Genomic DNA, 15,334 nt, shown 5'->3' with positions numbered 1-15,334 from the left:
AATACCATGAAGCCAAATTACCTACTTATTATTATTTTAATATTTACTAGATTTGTGGCACAAATGTGACAGACTCATCTATGTTATTGATTTGCAGCTCATTTGCAGCAATACTTAGGTATATCTCCTACCTAAAATACATTTTTTTCGCCAGGTGGCGCTTTCCGTGTAAACATACAGATACACCAACTCCTAAACAAATAATTATAAATATTTGAATTAAATAATTTCGAGTGATTTTAACAGTGTATAAATGTTCTGTTGTGAATAACTCCCAAGTGATAGTGTTATCTTCGCTAGACTACACGTACTAGTGGACAAAAACAGTGAAATAAAACAGAATATAATCGTTTAAATTTAAAATAATATTGTAAACAACACAATTCGTCAAGTTGTCGTTACCTACTCTGTGGTTGTCGTGATTCTGCTAGTGTCACGTACTAAATTATATAGTATAGCTACTCAACACCAGAGGGCGCCACGACTGATTCTGCCAGTGTCACGTTATATCGTGCATCTAATTCTGCCAGTGTCATGTGATGAATTATTAAATACTACACATACTTAACACAAGAGGGCGCCACGCGTTTTGGTAAAATGGAGTACACAAAATGCAAAAAATCAATAAGAACAGAAGAAGATCTAAATCATTTCATACCAATTCTTAATGATCCGTGCAATAAATGTGGAAAAACAGGACTAAAAAGAAACGACGCACTGACATGCAAAACCTGTAAGAAAATACTTTGTTTGATTTGTAGCGGTATTAGTGACAAGTTGTATTGCCTCATGCCAAAGGAACGTAAAGAAAACTGGAACTGCAGTGAATGTCTCTGCCAAAATGCCACGACGAGCAATACTGTTTCACCATCAAAAGAGGAAAATGTAACCATGAGGAGAAAAAAACACATCACGACTCCGACAGAATCCGAATCAAGCTGCCAGTCGTTCTCTGATTACGACACCACGAGCTTGCCAGATTTGTCGACTTACCACTGTGTAGCAGAAATGGAAGAACTAAAACAACAAATATCGGAACTTAAACTACAGCTGCAAAGTGCTAATGATGAAATTGAGCGACTTACTCTAGAAAATGCAGAGTTAAGTTCCAAAACAAGAGGTAATGATTTCAGGATAAATACTCTCAAAAAAATTTGCAAAGAAAATGTGACAACAACGAAAAAACAAGGTAAAAAAGCAAAAAGGCAAAGAATTAAAAAGAAGAAAATTAATTTTACACTGGACGCCGAAGAATTACAAACGGGTCAAATATCATCTGAATGTGACGAAAACGAATCAAAAGTGACAAATAAAATAGACCGCTTTACTATAAATCAAGGTAATTCATCAGATCTATCGAATAAATCACCTCAATCAGTCAAGACATCTGAGGCCAAAGAAAATCCCCGGAGAATTATTATTTTTGGTTCTCAACAATGTAGAGGCTTAGCTAAAGCGACCAGTATAAATAGAACACATTCACCGAATGGGAACTACCAAGTCTCTTCGTTTATCAAACCGAACGCGCAGTCAGAGGACATCGTCAACTCCATGAGGACCGAAGACTTTGGAAATCAGGACACAGTTGTCCTTTGTTTAGGCGAAAATGACTCAAACCCTACTAAGGTGATAAAAGAACTTAGTTACGCTCTAAAACTGTGCGAAAACTCTCATCTCATAGTGTTAAGTGTAATCAGTAGTACTCATCTCAACGAATTTATGCTAAATAGCACTTTAAAAACATTGTGCAACAGCTCTAAAAACTGCAGATTTCTAGACATTTCAGATACTTATCCACACTACTATGATAAAAAAGAATACCTCACATACACGTCTAGAGCAATAAATTTTGCTATTGACTGTACAGCCTATAATGATAGATTTATAAAGAACATTAAAACTGAAATACAAAAAAATATGATATCCTCAAAAAAAACTAATAATATTTACACTGACACACCTAAAGGTGAGGTCACAACGCCAATACAAAACATTTTGAATAAAAATATATTTTTTCGTCTCTCCTCGCCCATCTAAATATACTCTGACATGTTTCCATCAAAACATTGCCGGCTTACTAGGCAAGCGAGAACTCCTAGAAATACTACTGTATGATTTAAAAACAAAAAATGTATTAAACGACTTTGTCTGCCTAAGCGAAACTTTCTTAAAACAAGGTGCGGAAAATAATGCACACCTATCTGGCTATAAATTAAGTTCTTCATACTCGCGTAAAACACAAAAAAGAGGAGGTGTTTGTATATTTACTAGGGTTGATATACCGGTAAAAGAAGTGACATATGTTAAAGACTATGCAATAGAAAAAGCCTTTGAATGCTGTGCCATAGAAATTCCACAGATAAAATGCATAATAGTATGTGTGTATCGCACTCCAGCCTCAAACGTAAACGTGTTTTTTACCTAACTGGAATGCGTTCTTCAAAGACTTAACAGCAAGCATAAAAAAAACACTATTCTGTGTGGCGACTTCAACATCGACATACTTAAAAGTACTAAAGAAACCAAGGAACTTATGACATTACTCGAAAACTATAACATGAAATTACACATAACAGAACCCACCAGGCAAAGGACATGTATCGACAATATTGCAAGCAACATACAGAATATAGAGACATCTAAAGCTCTGCAAAGTGGGTTGTCTGATCACAATACCTGTCAAATTTTGACGTTTTTAACGGAAAAAAAGGTAGATACAAAAAAAAACTACTTCATAAAAAAGAAAGATTATAGTCGGGAAAATTTAGAGAAGTTCCAGAACTGTTTAAAATCACTATCCTGGTCTGAAGTATTAGAAATTGAAGATCCAGACTTAGCGTTTAACAAGTTCAAAGAGTATTTCGATTTATTTTTCTCACTATGTTTTCCTACAATTAGAGTTAAAATTAAGGCAAATATCACAGGATTGAAATGGCTAACACCGGGTATAAGACTGTCATGTAAAAAAAGCAGACAACTCAGGTATAAATACTACTCTACAAAAAACCTTGAAGATAAATATACATACTTAAATTACTCAAAAGCTCTAAAAAAATGCATAAACCAAGCACAAACAACAACAAACAAACGCTACATATCGCAATCAAAAAATAAATGTAAGGCTATATGGAATATAATTAAAGAAAATAGTCAATCCATGACATCCAGTAACATAAACCAAATAGTATTAAATAATCGAATAATTACAAACCCCGTTGAGATAGCCACAGCGTTCAACAATAAATTCATAGAAAAAGAAGCCAAATCATTCTATAAATACCCAAAAAATATAGACAATTTAAAAGCCAGAAACCCAGAGACAATGTTCGTATATCCCTGTGACCCTGAAGAAATAATTAAAATCATTCAGACGCTTAATCCGACCAACTCCGTCGGCTATGATGGTTTTAGCACAAAAATAATTAAATACTGTAAGCATGAAATAGCATTTATATTGTGTTATTTAATAAATAGGTCGTTTGCCATGGGTCGATTTCCAAAAGCTTTGAAACCATCAATCATTAAACCTCTCCATAAAAAGGGGGATGTTCATGACATAAATAACTACCGACCTATTGCCCTTATTAGTATATTCTCAAAAATATATGAAAAAGCTATGCAGAATAGGATGAATAAATTTTTAGACAAACACAAAATAATTAAATTAGAGCAAAATGGTTTTCAGAAACATAAATCAACCAGTCTGGCAGGTTTTCAGTTAATGAAAGAAATTATAGAGTATGTAGATAAGGGGAAACCAGTAGCTGTAATTTTTTTTGATATGACGAAGGCGTTTGACTATGTTTCTCATAAATTGCTACTTGACAAATGTGAAAGCATAGGTATCAGAGGTCTGGCATTGAAATGGCTAAGCAGTTACCTATCCGATCGCCATCAAACTGTAGAGATAACAGCACTCTCTTATGCCAATGAAATGGAAGTACACAAGTCTTTTCCTGAAATAAATGAATACGGCGTCCCTCAGGGAAGTGTCCTAGCACCATTGCTGTTCATACTGTACATTAATGACCTACCTGACATAACTAATAATAAATGTATACTATTTGCTGATGACATTTCCATGACTATCAAATGTATTGACGATAGAAATTTTGAATCAGATGTGAATGCTAGTATAGATAAGGTAACAAAATGGTTGGAAGCTAATAACTTACATGTAAATGAAAATAAAACTAAATATATTCAATTTAGAAATAACAGAATGGCATTAAAAAATATCAATGTGAAATGTAATAATATTGTAATTAATCATACGCCATCTACCTCTTTTTTAGGCATTGTAGTTGATGAACATTGCTCTTGGCTGCAGCATATTGAAAATGTGTGTACTAGATTAAGTAGATTTGTCTATGCTCTCCACCGACTACAGAAAACATCTGACTTGCACACGGCTTTGATGGCATACCACGGGTATGTAGCATCCGTATTAAGATATGGTTTAATTCTATGGGGAAATTGTAGAGATATAGACAGGGTATTTATTCTACAAAAGAAATGCATCAGAGCCATCTGCTCAGCACATCCCCTTGATTCTTGCAAGCCACTATTTAAGAACCTAAAAGTACTGTCACTTCCAAGTCTCTATATTTATGAAATGGCATGTTTTGCCCACTGTCAAAGACATACACTTACTAAATACTGTGATGTTTGTTCTTTTAATACTAGAAATCCCAACAAAATTATAGTTCCGCCATGCAGAACTGAGTTTTGCAAAAGAGGTTGCTATCATATGCTCATAAAGATATATAATAAGCTCCCACAGTCAATTAAGTACTTACCTTTAGCTAGATTTAAGGTCTCACTACATAAATGGCTAATTAAAATGTGTTTCTATAATGTAAATGAGTACCTCTCTTTAAATAAAATAAATATGGACTAAGAACTAATATTCGAATACCTAATGTCACTTAATTATAATAATCATAATCAGAAATGTAAAAATATACTATTTTATACATAAGTTCTAGACATAATTTTTGCATACCTGAACAGGTGAAATGTGTAGATCGTTATTTATTATACTGACCACCTATTGTACGACATTTCTGGCAAATAAACTATTTCATTTCATTTCATTTCATTATAAGCAAGCGCCGTATCTGCCTATACAAAAGAGTTCAACGCTGCAACTCACTTATTTTCGTAGTCTATGAAGCCTACGAAAAATCTCGTAGCATTAAAACATATTTTTTATTTATAGTTTTTATGTTATTGTTTAATGTTATTGTAAAATTATTACAAATAAACTAAAAACTATTAAATAAAATAATAATTAAAAAAATTAAAAAACCACTAAAATGTAAGAAATAATTTAAGGTTTACACAAATTCTACTTGTATGAGACAGTACAAATATACCTAAGCAGGAACTGTTCTTTTTTGATGTTGGTGCGGTGACAAAGTAATCTGAAGAAATATGGCACCAACTTCAAAAAAGAACAGTTCCTGCTTAGGTATATTTGTACTGTCTCATACGAGTAGAATTTGTGTAAACCTTAAATTATTTCTTACATTTTAGTGGTTTTTTGAAGTCGGTTTTTTAATTATTTTAATTATTATTTTATTTAATAGTTTTTAGTTTATTTGTAATAATTTTCAATCAAAAGTAAGGTGCAAATGATACCAAAAAGTCCTACTAATCAATACGAATCATTCAAGCCTAAACACGAAGTAGTTGCTATATACCGTTGAGGAGTTCCCCTGACTGCCTTCCGTTTCCATCATCAGATCAGCTCAAGGTCACCATCATATTTTTTTGTTATAAGAACTATATTTACGTTCTTAATTTCATTAGAATCGGTTAATATGTGCCCAAAATGGAAATTCATACCCTGTTTTTACCCCTTTACCCACCCTTGGGGGTGAGATAAAATTCTGAAAAAAAATGGGACCACCTGGGAGCTCAACCCAATACAACAAAAAAAGAATTTTCAAAATCGGTTCATAAACGGCGGAGTAATCGGTGAACATACATAAAAAAAAATATAAAAAAAAAAAAAAGATCCCGACGAATTGAGAACCTCCTCCTTTTTTTGAAGTCGGTTAACAAGAGTTCAACGCTGCAACGCACTTATTTTCGTAGTCTATGAAGCCTACGAAAAATCTCGTAGCATTAAAACATATTTTTTATTTATAGTTTTTATGTTATTGTTTAATGTCGATATGTATTAAATTATATAGGTACTTAAAATATATTTAGGTAGGTAACCTATAACTGTTGACTGCAATAAATATTATAATATATCTGGACTACACATAAATACCAGTTCAGTTTGTATACAAAATAAAGCTTTTGAGCTAACATCAGATACGCGAGGTGACATTGTGGTAGCGACAACCCTGGCCTTTATTCCGATGTTCTAACGATTTATGAGCTCTCGCACGAGTCACACACTTGGCAAGTGAAGCAAAACACTCGCTTGGGTCGAATTTTAATCTCTCATTTCCTTTCGGTTTTCCTTATTGTCAGATTGTAGGGAATATAAAGATGTTGGTATTCGTATATAAAACTTAGAAGATTTAGGCCTTGTTCCACAATGTCTGGTTAGTGGCTACCTGTGAGATAAAATACATGCTGTCACTGTCAAAAAAATAATAACAGAAAGTGACAGCATGTATTTTATCTCACAGGTAGCCACTAACCCGACATTGTGGAACAGGGGCTTAAGGTAGAGTTTCCAGGGCCTTACCAATTTTTCTACCCTGTAAGTTGCTATATAAGAAGAGTTATAGGAACTTATTAATAAAGCAGAATGGCATGTCAACTTCGTCAAGTTATTATGATGTATCTTGTAGAATTATGCTTGCCATACCTATTTACATAGTTGCACCACAAGCAAACTTCTGCAATTTTATTTATATTCCAAACACCGCTCAATAGACCGTAAGTGTAAGTAAAAGCATAGAATAACAAGAGTACTCGTTATTCTATGGTGAAAGTAGCGTAAAACGAAGTCTAGCCGCTGCATCGATGGCCTTAGACGGAGCAGAGGAAAGCAGAAGACAGACTGCTATCTCGCTCTTAAATTTTGAGCGCTCTCATTGTCTACATTCATACCTATTATAGTAGGGTTGTTTTTGTACATTGTAGCGGAAAGCTATAGGCATAGAATAACGAGTAGTACTTGTTATTCTATATGATATAGGTAAGCATTCGGTGGCGTGCTTTGGGAGAGGCCTACGTCCAGCAGTGGACTGCTATATGCTGATGATGATGATGAAAGCTTTTGTATTCCCAATATACCTGGATCCATACCTACCTTATAGGTACTATTATTATCATGATGCAGTCTCAATTTCCCCGGCGTTACGATGGCGGCCATGACACCGCGCGTTGCTATTCCAGTCACAGGCGCGTGCGCATTTCTCATTGCGATTGTTACACCTGCTTACCAAACACCCTGTAACTCGCATAACATTGATTTTGCATAATGCAACTTGGATGTAGGTGGCTAGTTGGCTACTGTAGTAATGTAATTTCGTCTATTTATATCTGCAGTGCTAATAATTGTAACTACCTAATTCAATGTTAACCTATTTTTTCTTTTGATGTCGTCTGGGGATATCTAAACCATAGACTTAGTATATACTAGCGTATAGACGAACAAAGCGAGCGAGGGAGAAGAAAATCCCTTACGGAGATTTGGCAAGATAGAAAAGGATAGCGAATCCAATGAAACTGTGACTGGTTTTGAATGACAGAGCGTCACAATTCAGTACGCGGAAAATCAACACCTTAGTATTTTGGATTTTTTGCGTACATCGTGGTTTATTTTCAGTAAATCTAATTGTATTCAACAATGGTAACATCTTCTGCGAGTGATTGTGGCGTTAATCATAGAAATAATCCTGAAAATTGCACATTTCACAGGTAAATACCAAAATCGTCATCACTGCTATGACGCGTATATTTTTGGTTAAAACTTGTCTTTTATCCTGTATTAAATATAAAATAATGCCAATGCTGTTGTTTACTTTCATATTTTGTGTATGTGGAAGTCCATTTGTTAATAATTTACAAGATTTTAGAGGATATATTTTTCATCAATTTATTTTACATGTACGCTAGGGATTGACTCAAATTAATCGATATCATTATCGATATTTTATCTTGAATGTTCGCTATAAAAATAAGTCAGTGCAAGGCACATCTTTTAACAAATACATAAACTAATTATTTTCTATAATTTGTCCAACAGATTCCCTCTATAGATATTATAATAAGCCGAAAGTGGTTGAAATAAGTTGTCCAAAGAAGAACTCTACCATTTGCAGCAATTCGACTTAAGACTGAATGTAAACTTCATAATTTAGGAAACGAAACTGTAATGAACCAGTTAAATAAATAAATATGTGGGAACATCTTAGACACGGCCATCCGAGGCAAAGCCTGTAATATGGGTCAGACAGCTGATATATCTAAGATAAGTCAATAAAATAAGTAGCGATGAAAAAAGTGTTTTTATTTTTATTTATGCATTTTTTTACACTATGTCAAAATTATAATCTGGACAACAACAGTCTATGGAATCCAAGGCTCGAACATCGAACTTCAATAACTTATCGATGGTCCTCCAAAGTAAAGAAAGGTACATCACTAGCTAATGCACACACTGAAAAATCAAAATTGGTCACGTTTTATCGAGCTGTCAGTTCGTCTATACGCTAGTATATACTAAGTCTATGATCTAAACTGAATTTTAAAAAGTCCGCTAGTTTCAGAATCGAACCTCCGCACAACACAACAGTCACGATAACTATAAGACCTACTGTTTAGGTATATGTACTTATTTTGAATGTTCTTCGCTGTCATATTTTTTATGGTGAATAGCTCTCTCGTAGTGGAAAATTTGATAAATAAAAAAAGTTATCAATTAAAGAAACTTTATTAATCGCTAATAAGGAGGGAAAAATCATAATGTTACATGAATCATGGCATCTACACTTAATGCTAACTTTACTTGTAATAAGGCTAGGTAATTTTATTGTTTCCTTAGATGGATTTTAAATGATTTTATGGGGTCTTTTAAATACCTAGATAACTTTTCAATCCATATATAAAAGTAATCCAAATCTTTATGAATCATAATTAAGTATTTTTATATTAATTTTGCCGAAATAATCACAGTAAATATGCTATCAAAAGCACATGCACGGTTAGTAACTATGTATTTTTCCATGAAAATATGTTTATAGCCCACGCTTAAATGAAATTTAAAGCCATAATACACGACGATACAACACATATCTCAAACATGACTGAAAACATCGGATTTGATAAACCTCACCCCAATATTCAATACAAATTATAATAACATAATATTAACGGCAACAGGACATAATATTGGTTTTTATTACAAAATATATTTTCTAACTGAAAAAGTCTGATCAAATAAACAGTTACCTTTCTACTCCGTCCATAATCTTTCCAAAAATTTCAGTTTATTTTAAACAACAAAAAACAAAATGGCACCGATTCGTTAATTTCAAAACGCTATCAAATCCAACACTTAGTACACGAAAAACACAATTTCACGCAGTAGGTACATACACCACCCCTGGGCAATTCACTCGAATATTTACATTTCTTTACTATTTCACATAATTATACAACTCCATAATAATATGCAGCTCTAGTTATGTAATTATGCACAATCTATTTGCAACTTACAAACGGTGACAGAAAGTTGCTTTTACAACCATACTCTGGACAGCTCAATTAGATTTTCATACAATATTAATATTCACAGTATATTTTGAAATAAAATGCATATTGCTATGACACGGTGGCTATTTTTGCGAGTAACCATTTAGTTCTCTTGTAGCAAAATATATACCCACCCTTGTCTCATAAAAATAGCCACGAAATATCCACAACAAACTCTACCTACACTAACATCAAATTAATGTGTATCATATAGTCATAAAATTCAACTTTAATATTTATTATGATTAGCAAAAATACGATTACAACTTAAGGCATTGATGGTGTTATTAAGACACAATTAATAATGAGTTCTTGACGTATTATATTAAATAGTCATTTTATCAATACAGAGTGGGCCATTTGCTAATATTTTATGCAATGTACCTTATGTACATACCTATGTGAGCCCTCTATTTTGACTGCCCCTCGGTGATAACAATATACTACATTTTTGCAATATGTTATTACATATTTGTATATAAGCTACTATATAGTTAATTAATTATGTCATATCAATGTTTCTTTAGTCATATTGTAAAATGCACTTAAAAAACAAATAGTTAAAGTATATAAATCCGTAACTAAATATTATAGTAAGTCAAGTCGTAACAATTGGGTTAAATGGTATTAATGTTTATGTTCATATTCATATCTCGAATGACCATAGAATATAATATAAATTATGTCATTTTGTATACATAATACAACATGGGAATACATTACAAAAATGTACTTTTAATGGCAAATCTAGGACGGTGATTGATTTTTGTTTAGGCACTCTTTGAACTAATAATATATTCATTTAAAACAGCGACGCGATTTTATTAGGTTTATAACATTTAAATATAAACTTCTTATGGTGGAAATACCATTAAGATATTTTTGGTTGGGTATATAATATCATGCACAAGCGAAATATAGTATAATCGATGACAATATATAAAAGTATATTTTATATAATATAGTTAAGGCAACATGTTACATATAATCTGAACAATTGCACACTGTGTTAAGGCGCGGGACAAAGTTACATTTTTCATTTTAAGGAACTAGAGAAATTTACATTATTCTGAGATCAATTTTCTTTCCTGTAAACTATTTGTCCCGTTTCAATATTTTATTCATTTTACACATCTCAATTTCTCTATCAGCCGAATTACAACAAGTTTTTAAACTACCGTCGTGTCCGTAAAAATATAAACAAAATGCATAAAATAAACGTAATTTTTAAGACTTTTTTGACTCTGTGTACATGTTAGTAATGGCACAGTTTTTTTTTACAAATAGATTATTTTACGTTTTGTACACTTTAAGGCCTATAAAAAACACATACACCCTTAAAAACTATTTTTATACGGAAATGTGGCTATACAGAACATTCTTCATGATCTTACAGACTATAGCCATACCATTTTTGCAGTAAAATAACCGCTTTCGGTACTTAATAATCTTGCTATAGGTTTTTTTATTTTCTTTCGCTAAACTGCATATATCATCTGTTTTATCATAGTGACCGCTAGGGGCGCCGTATTGCATGTGGAATACCGGCATTTTTAAAAGTTGAGGCACTTCTACAGTTTGGTTCAACAACTTGATAGTTCTGAAGTTGGCAGCGTCGTTTTTTGTACTTTGTCAAAATAATTGACCATCTTTTAGGCGGACCCTAGACCTACAATAATAATGTACAATATATTTATTGTGCAATAAGTTTTGAATCCAAATGACGATTGCGCAATCTTGAATATTAACCCTAGACGAAGAATTATATTGCAAAATTGACAATATTGCGCAATATAATTGATCGTCTAGGGGCCGCAATAGGTGGGTAGGTTGGCAAGGTACAAGTGTAACCGCTGCCAACTTCAGAACTATGAAGTTGTTTGACGGAACTGTACAACTTTAATTAGAGGGCAAAATGACATATATTGCAGATGATATGCGACATGGATTGGCGCAAATGTTAAGATAGATAAGTTTTTGGAGATCTTTAAAAGATCGGGAGATCTTTAGTACTCTGACCTCGGTAATGGTTTTATATTACATTTCATCAAACTTAACTTTAGATTTCAATTACAAAAGGCCACACATCCGGCGTGAGTATAGATTTAAAAAAAGATATACTATTATTGTACCGATTTAATATTCTAACTAAATCGAATAACATCATTTACCTTGTCGCTTACTCTTAAAACCTAACAAAGATAGATTTTGTGCTGCAAATGGCATTTACTATAAAATTAATAAAAATATAAAAACAAAAGCATACAGTACCCAATTTCCCCCCTAAATGTGAACGATATACATAAAACTAGCCACGTTCACAAAAATAACTAATATAATTTTATATCGAATTACATTAATATCTTTAGCTTGTCATAAACAATTACGAGTATAATAATTTCCTTACAAATTATGTCTTTAATTATAAGAATAATTACACTTAAAAACGTCTTCATTTTGCAATTTGGACACTTACTTGAGCTGAATATATTGAAAATAATATTATAGCTATGCGGATTTTTTAAAATGCTATTACGTTCATGGTTTCTACAGACATGTCCAAAAATTTTATATCATGGAGCTATTCTGATACGTTTAAACTTTACTTAACCCTCAACCAGGCTACCAATTTTGTATTTCGACCGTAGATTCAATGTGGTCTGATATTAGCCCGATTAAGTATAGGGAAAACGGATATGGCAACGGAAAGTCTGTAGACAGCCAATAAGAAAACCGGTGGGAGAGTTTTATGGCGTTGCGGCTAAGATACCGAGGAGATGGCGTTGTGTGGGGAGCCCATCTGAGTGAGAACCTTGTCTAGCCACTGCAGGGGGCCGTGGAGGTGTATCTCGATCCAACACGGCGTGGACGTGACGTCCTGGCGGTGGTACTCGGCACCCCAGCCCTTCACGAACGACATACGAATAGTGCACATCTTAGTCAGCTCGTAAACGGCTTCGAAGCCGTGGTTCACGCTCTGCGACAGTAGCTGAGCGAACTCGCGGTTGTTGAATATCTTGAGCGAGCAGCCCGGCGGGATCTTGCAGACCGTCGACGGGTGGAAACCATGGTGGTGATTGCAGTTGCGGCTCTGCACGAATATCGCCGCGTCCGACAAACACTCAGCATACACCTCCCCGCCCACGTAGTACAAATGCACGCCTTTGCCGATGTGGCGACGCGTATTCTCTATAGTGGAATTCCTGTTCACGTTGCTCAGCTGGCCGAGGCAGAATCTGTCGCTGTTGTTCGACGGGTCAGTGAACCCGTCCACGACGACCGAGTGCGAGTTGCAGTGGAACACCTCGCCCACGCGGCAGTTCAGCTCGTAGTAGGCCACCGAGGCCCAGTAGAGCGGCTCCTGGTAGGAAACTGGTGCCACCTCTCCGGGAGGCAGGTCTGTGTCCTCTGAAGGCGGGGAGTAGGCCGGGGGAGGCGTGTCCGGCAGCTCCGAGCTAGCCGATGGAGGGAAGCCCGAGCCAGAGTAGGAAACATTGTGAGGCATGGCCGGCTCAGTGGTCCTTTGGAATGGGAGCAGAGAATGTCCCGGAGCGAACTCAGAGTGTCTTGGAACTAACACGGGTGGGAGCACCGGGCTCTCCACTCGCTTGTAGTGGTATGGGTTGATGCAGACCTCTTTCTGCTTGGCGCTGAAGGGGTACTGGCAGATCTCGAGTGGCTTCAGCTCGTGGTGGCTCTGCAGGTCGGGCCAGCGCCACACGCGGCAGTAGATCACGTGCGGGAGACCCTTGCGGTGGGATACCTGGAAATTGGGAGTTTCAACATGAAATCTACATAATTATACTGCAGGTTTCAGTTGAACCAGCTAAGCTCTTAAGGAAAATCAGTAACCATATGAGGAGAGTTTATCTATACATATATATTTCTATTCTATTCTCTATATATTTCTTTGTAAGGGTGTAGGTCGTAGGTACGCATCTCCAAGGTCTAAACTGCCTTCCTAAACTTGGATCATTTTCAACCACTGGTCTGCTTGGTGGGTTCACAAATCTACATGTGCTAAATCTAGATATGCAGGATTCCTCACAATGTTTTCCTTCACCATAAGAGAGATGGTAAGCATTGTATTAAAAAGTACAATTGGTATGTGTCAGGGCTGGGATTCAAACCAGCATCTCTGGTGTGAGAAGCAGGAGCTTACCTGAATAAGCTACCAAGCTTTGTTACCGCTACCTAGATAGATAGATGCACCCAGTATGTATTGGATGAACAAGGATTAATGAAGATAAATCACCTGTAATCTCCCATCAAGTGACCTTGGTATAGTGACACACTTGGAGGGAGTCCCGGGGCAGGACAGGGCTCGCTCCAGTTCCTCTATAGCCCCCTTCCTCTTCTTCAGCTTCTTCACCAGACTGTCCACCGCCTTCTCCGCCCATTTCTCTTCTTCATCACCCTGGAAATTGAGGAATTGTGATGCTTGAAACATTATGTGGTCTATGGATCTCTTTTCAGCCATAGTGGTAGAGATGTACCTTGATCTTTCTGCTGATTCTCTTTGATTGATTCTGCTGTTCATCAGAATTTTTGATAAAGCTCAAGAATAAGTTTGTTTATTTTCATACACACATAGATTACTTGCCTTACTGCTTAGCAGTCTAATACATTCATATATTACTTACTTGCATGAAACAGAAAATGCATGGGATGTACAACACAAGAATAATTTAGCACCATAAATGTAAAGAGGCCCTTGCAATTAATTCAGAGACTGTTGCATCAATCAATATGCTCATGGCAATTAAAATATCTTAATGTTTGTGTATGTCTACATATATAATCTATTGCTGTGTATCATCTGATGTTTACACAAACCTAAATGAATGCTTAGACAGCATTTTAGCAAAATCATAAAATAATCACATCCTACTTCTACTAGATACACAAACATCCAACCTAGCATTGTCTACTATTCAAAACTATGAATTCCCCTATAGTTCTAGAAACCACTCATGAATCAGAGCATATCCTCAGGCTTATGACTGTTATGACGGCTTACCTGCTTCCATCCCAGAAGCTTCTTGACCGCAGGACTTGTGAATGAAAAGAGACTGTTGAGGCTGGACATAGGCCCACTGCTCGAGGACTCTCCATCGTCCGTGTCCATGGTTACAGGCCCGCGGCGGACTGTACACACGCGAGTATGAGTCACTAAGACCGCGGCACCAACCAATTACACCGCGGAAATGCCTAATCCACCATCGATGTGCAACCAATACATTTGGTATTCCCCACACAACTACTCCAATCAACTAATTGCAAGCGTCCACTTTAAACCAACACTGATCGCCGTAGAAGTTTTAGTTGTCCTTGTTAGATGTTGTAGCGTCTTTGAACAAATAAAAAAACTATTTTATTGCGAAATATCGCGATGAATTGAAAATGTTTTTACAGAAAATTATTTAGCAAAACTCTACACTTCAAGCGCTTCCATTAACTTTTTTTCGCTGTCACTAACTATGTTGCCACGCTTAAAAATACAATAATGGTCTGTGGACTGTTGAACTTGGTTCCTAGTTCCTAGCACGAGTTTCTCCCTCTCGCAAAATCGAAATCGAGTAATGGCAGTGCAGCGGACAGTAGTACA

General features: G+C 35.4%; 1 protein-coding gene across 1 annotated transcript; it reads right to left on the bottom strand.

Annotated features, from left to right (window-relative positions):
- Positions 1-8,889: 8,889 nt before the first annotated feature.
- LOC105382167 (protein mothers against dpp) lies at positions 8,890-15,218 on the bottom strand. The gene is made up of 3 exons (XM_011552010.3): positions 14,747-15,218; positions 13,982-14,143; positions 8,890-13,489 (listed from the first exon to the last, which is right to left on the bottom strand). Exons 1-3 carry the CDS (start codon positions 14,852-14,854, stop codon positions 12,488-12,490), a joined length of 1,272 nt encoding a protein of 423 aa, XP_011550312.1. The 5' UTR covers positions 14,855-15,218; the 3' UTR covers positions 8,890-12,487.
- Positions 15,219-15,334: the final 116 nt, after the last annotated feature.

This window comes from Plutella xylostella, chromosome 12, assembly GCF_932276165.1.
Source record: "Plutella xylostella chromosome 12, ilPluXylo3.1, whole genome shotgun sequence".
In the NCBI taxonomy this organism is placed as follows: domain Eukaryota; kingdom Metazoa; phylum Arthropoda; class Insecta; order Lepidoptera; family Plutellidae; genus Plutella; species Plutella xylostella.
Note: the sequence above shows the minus strand (reverse complement) of the source record. Positions and strands in the feature narration are given on the sequence as shown.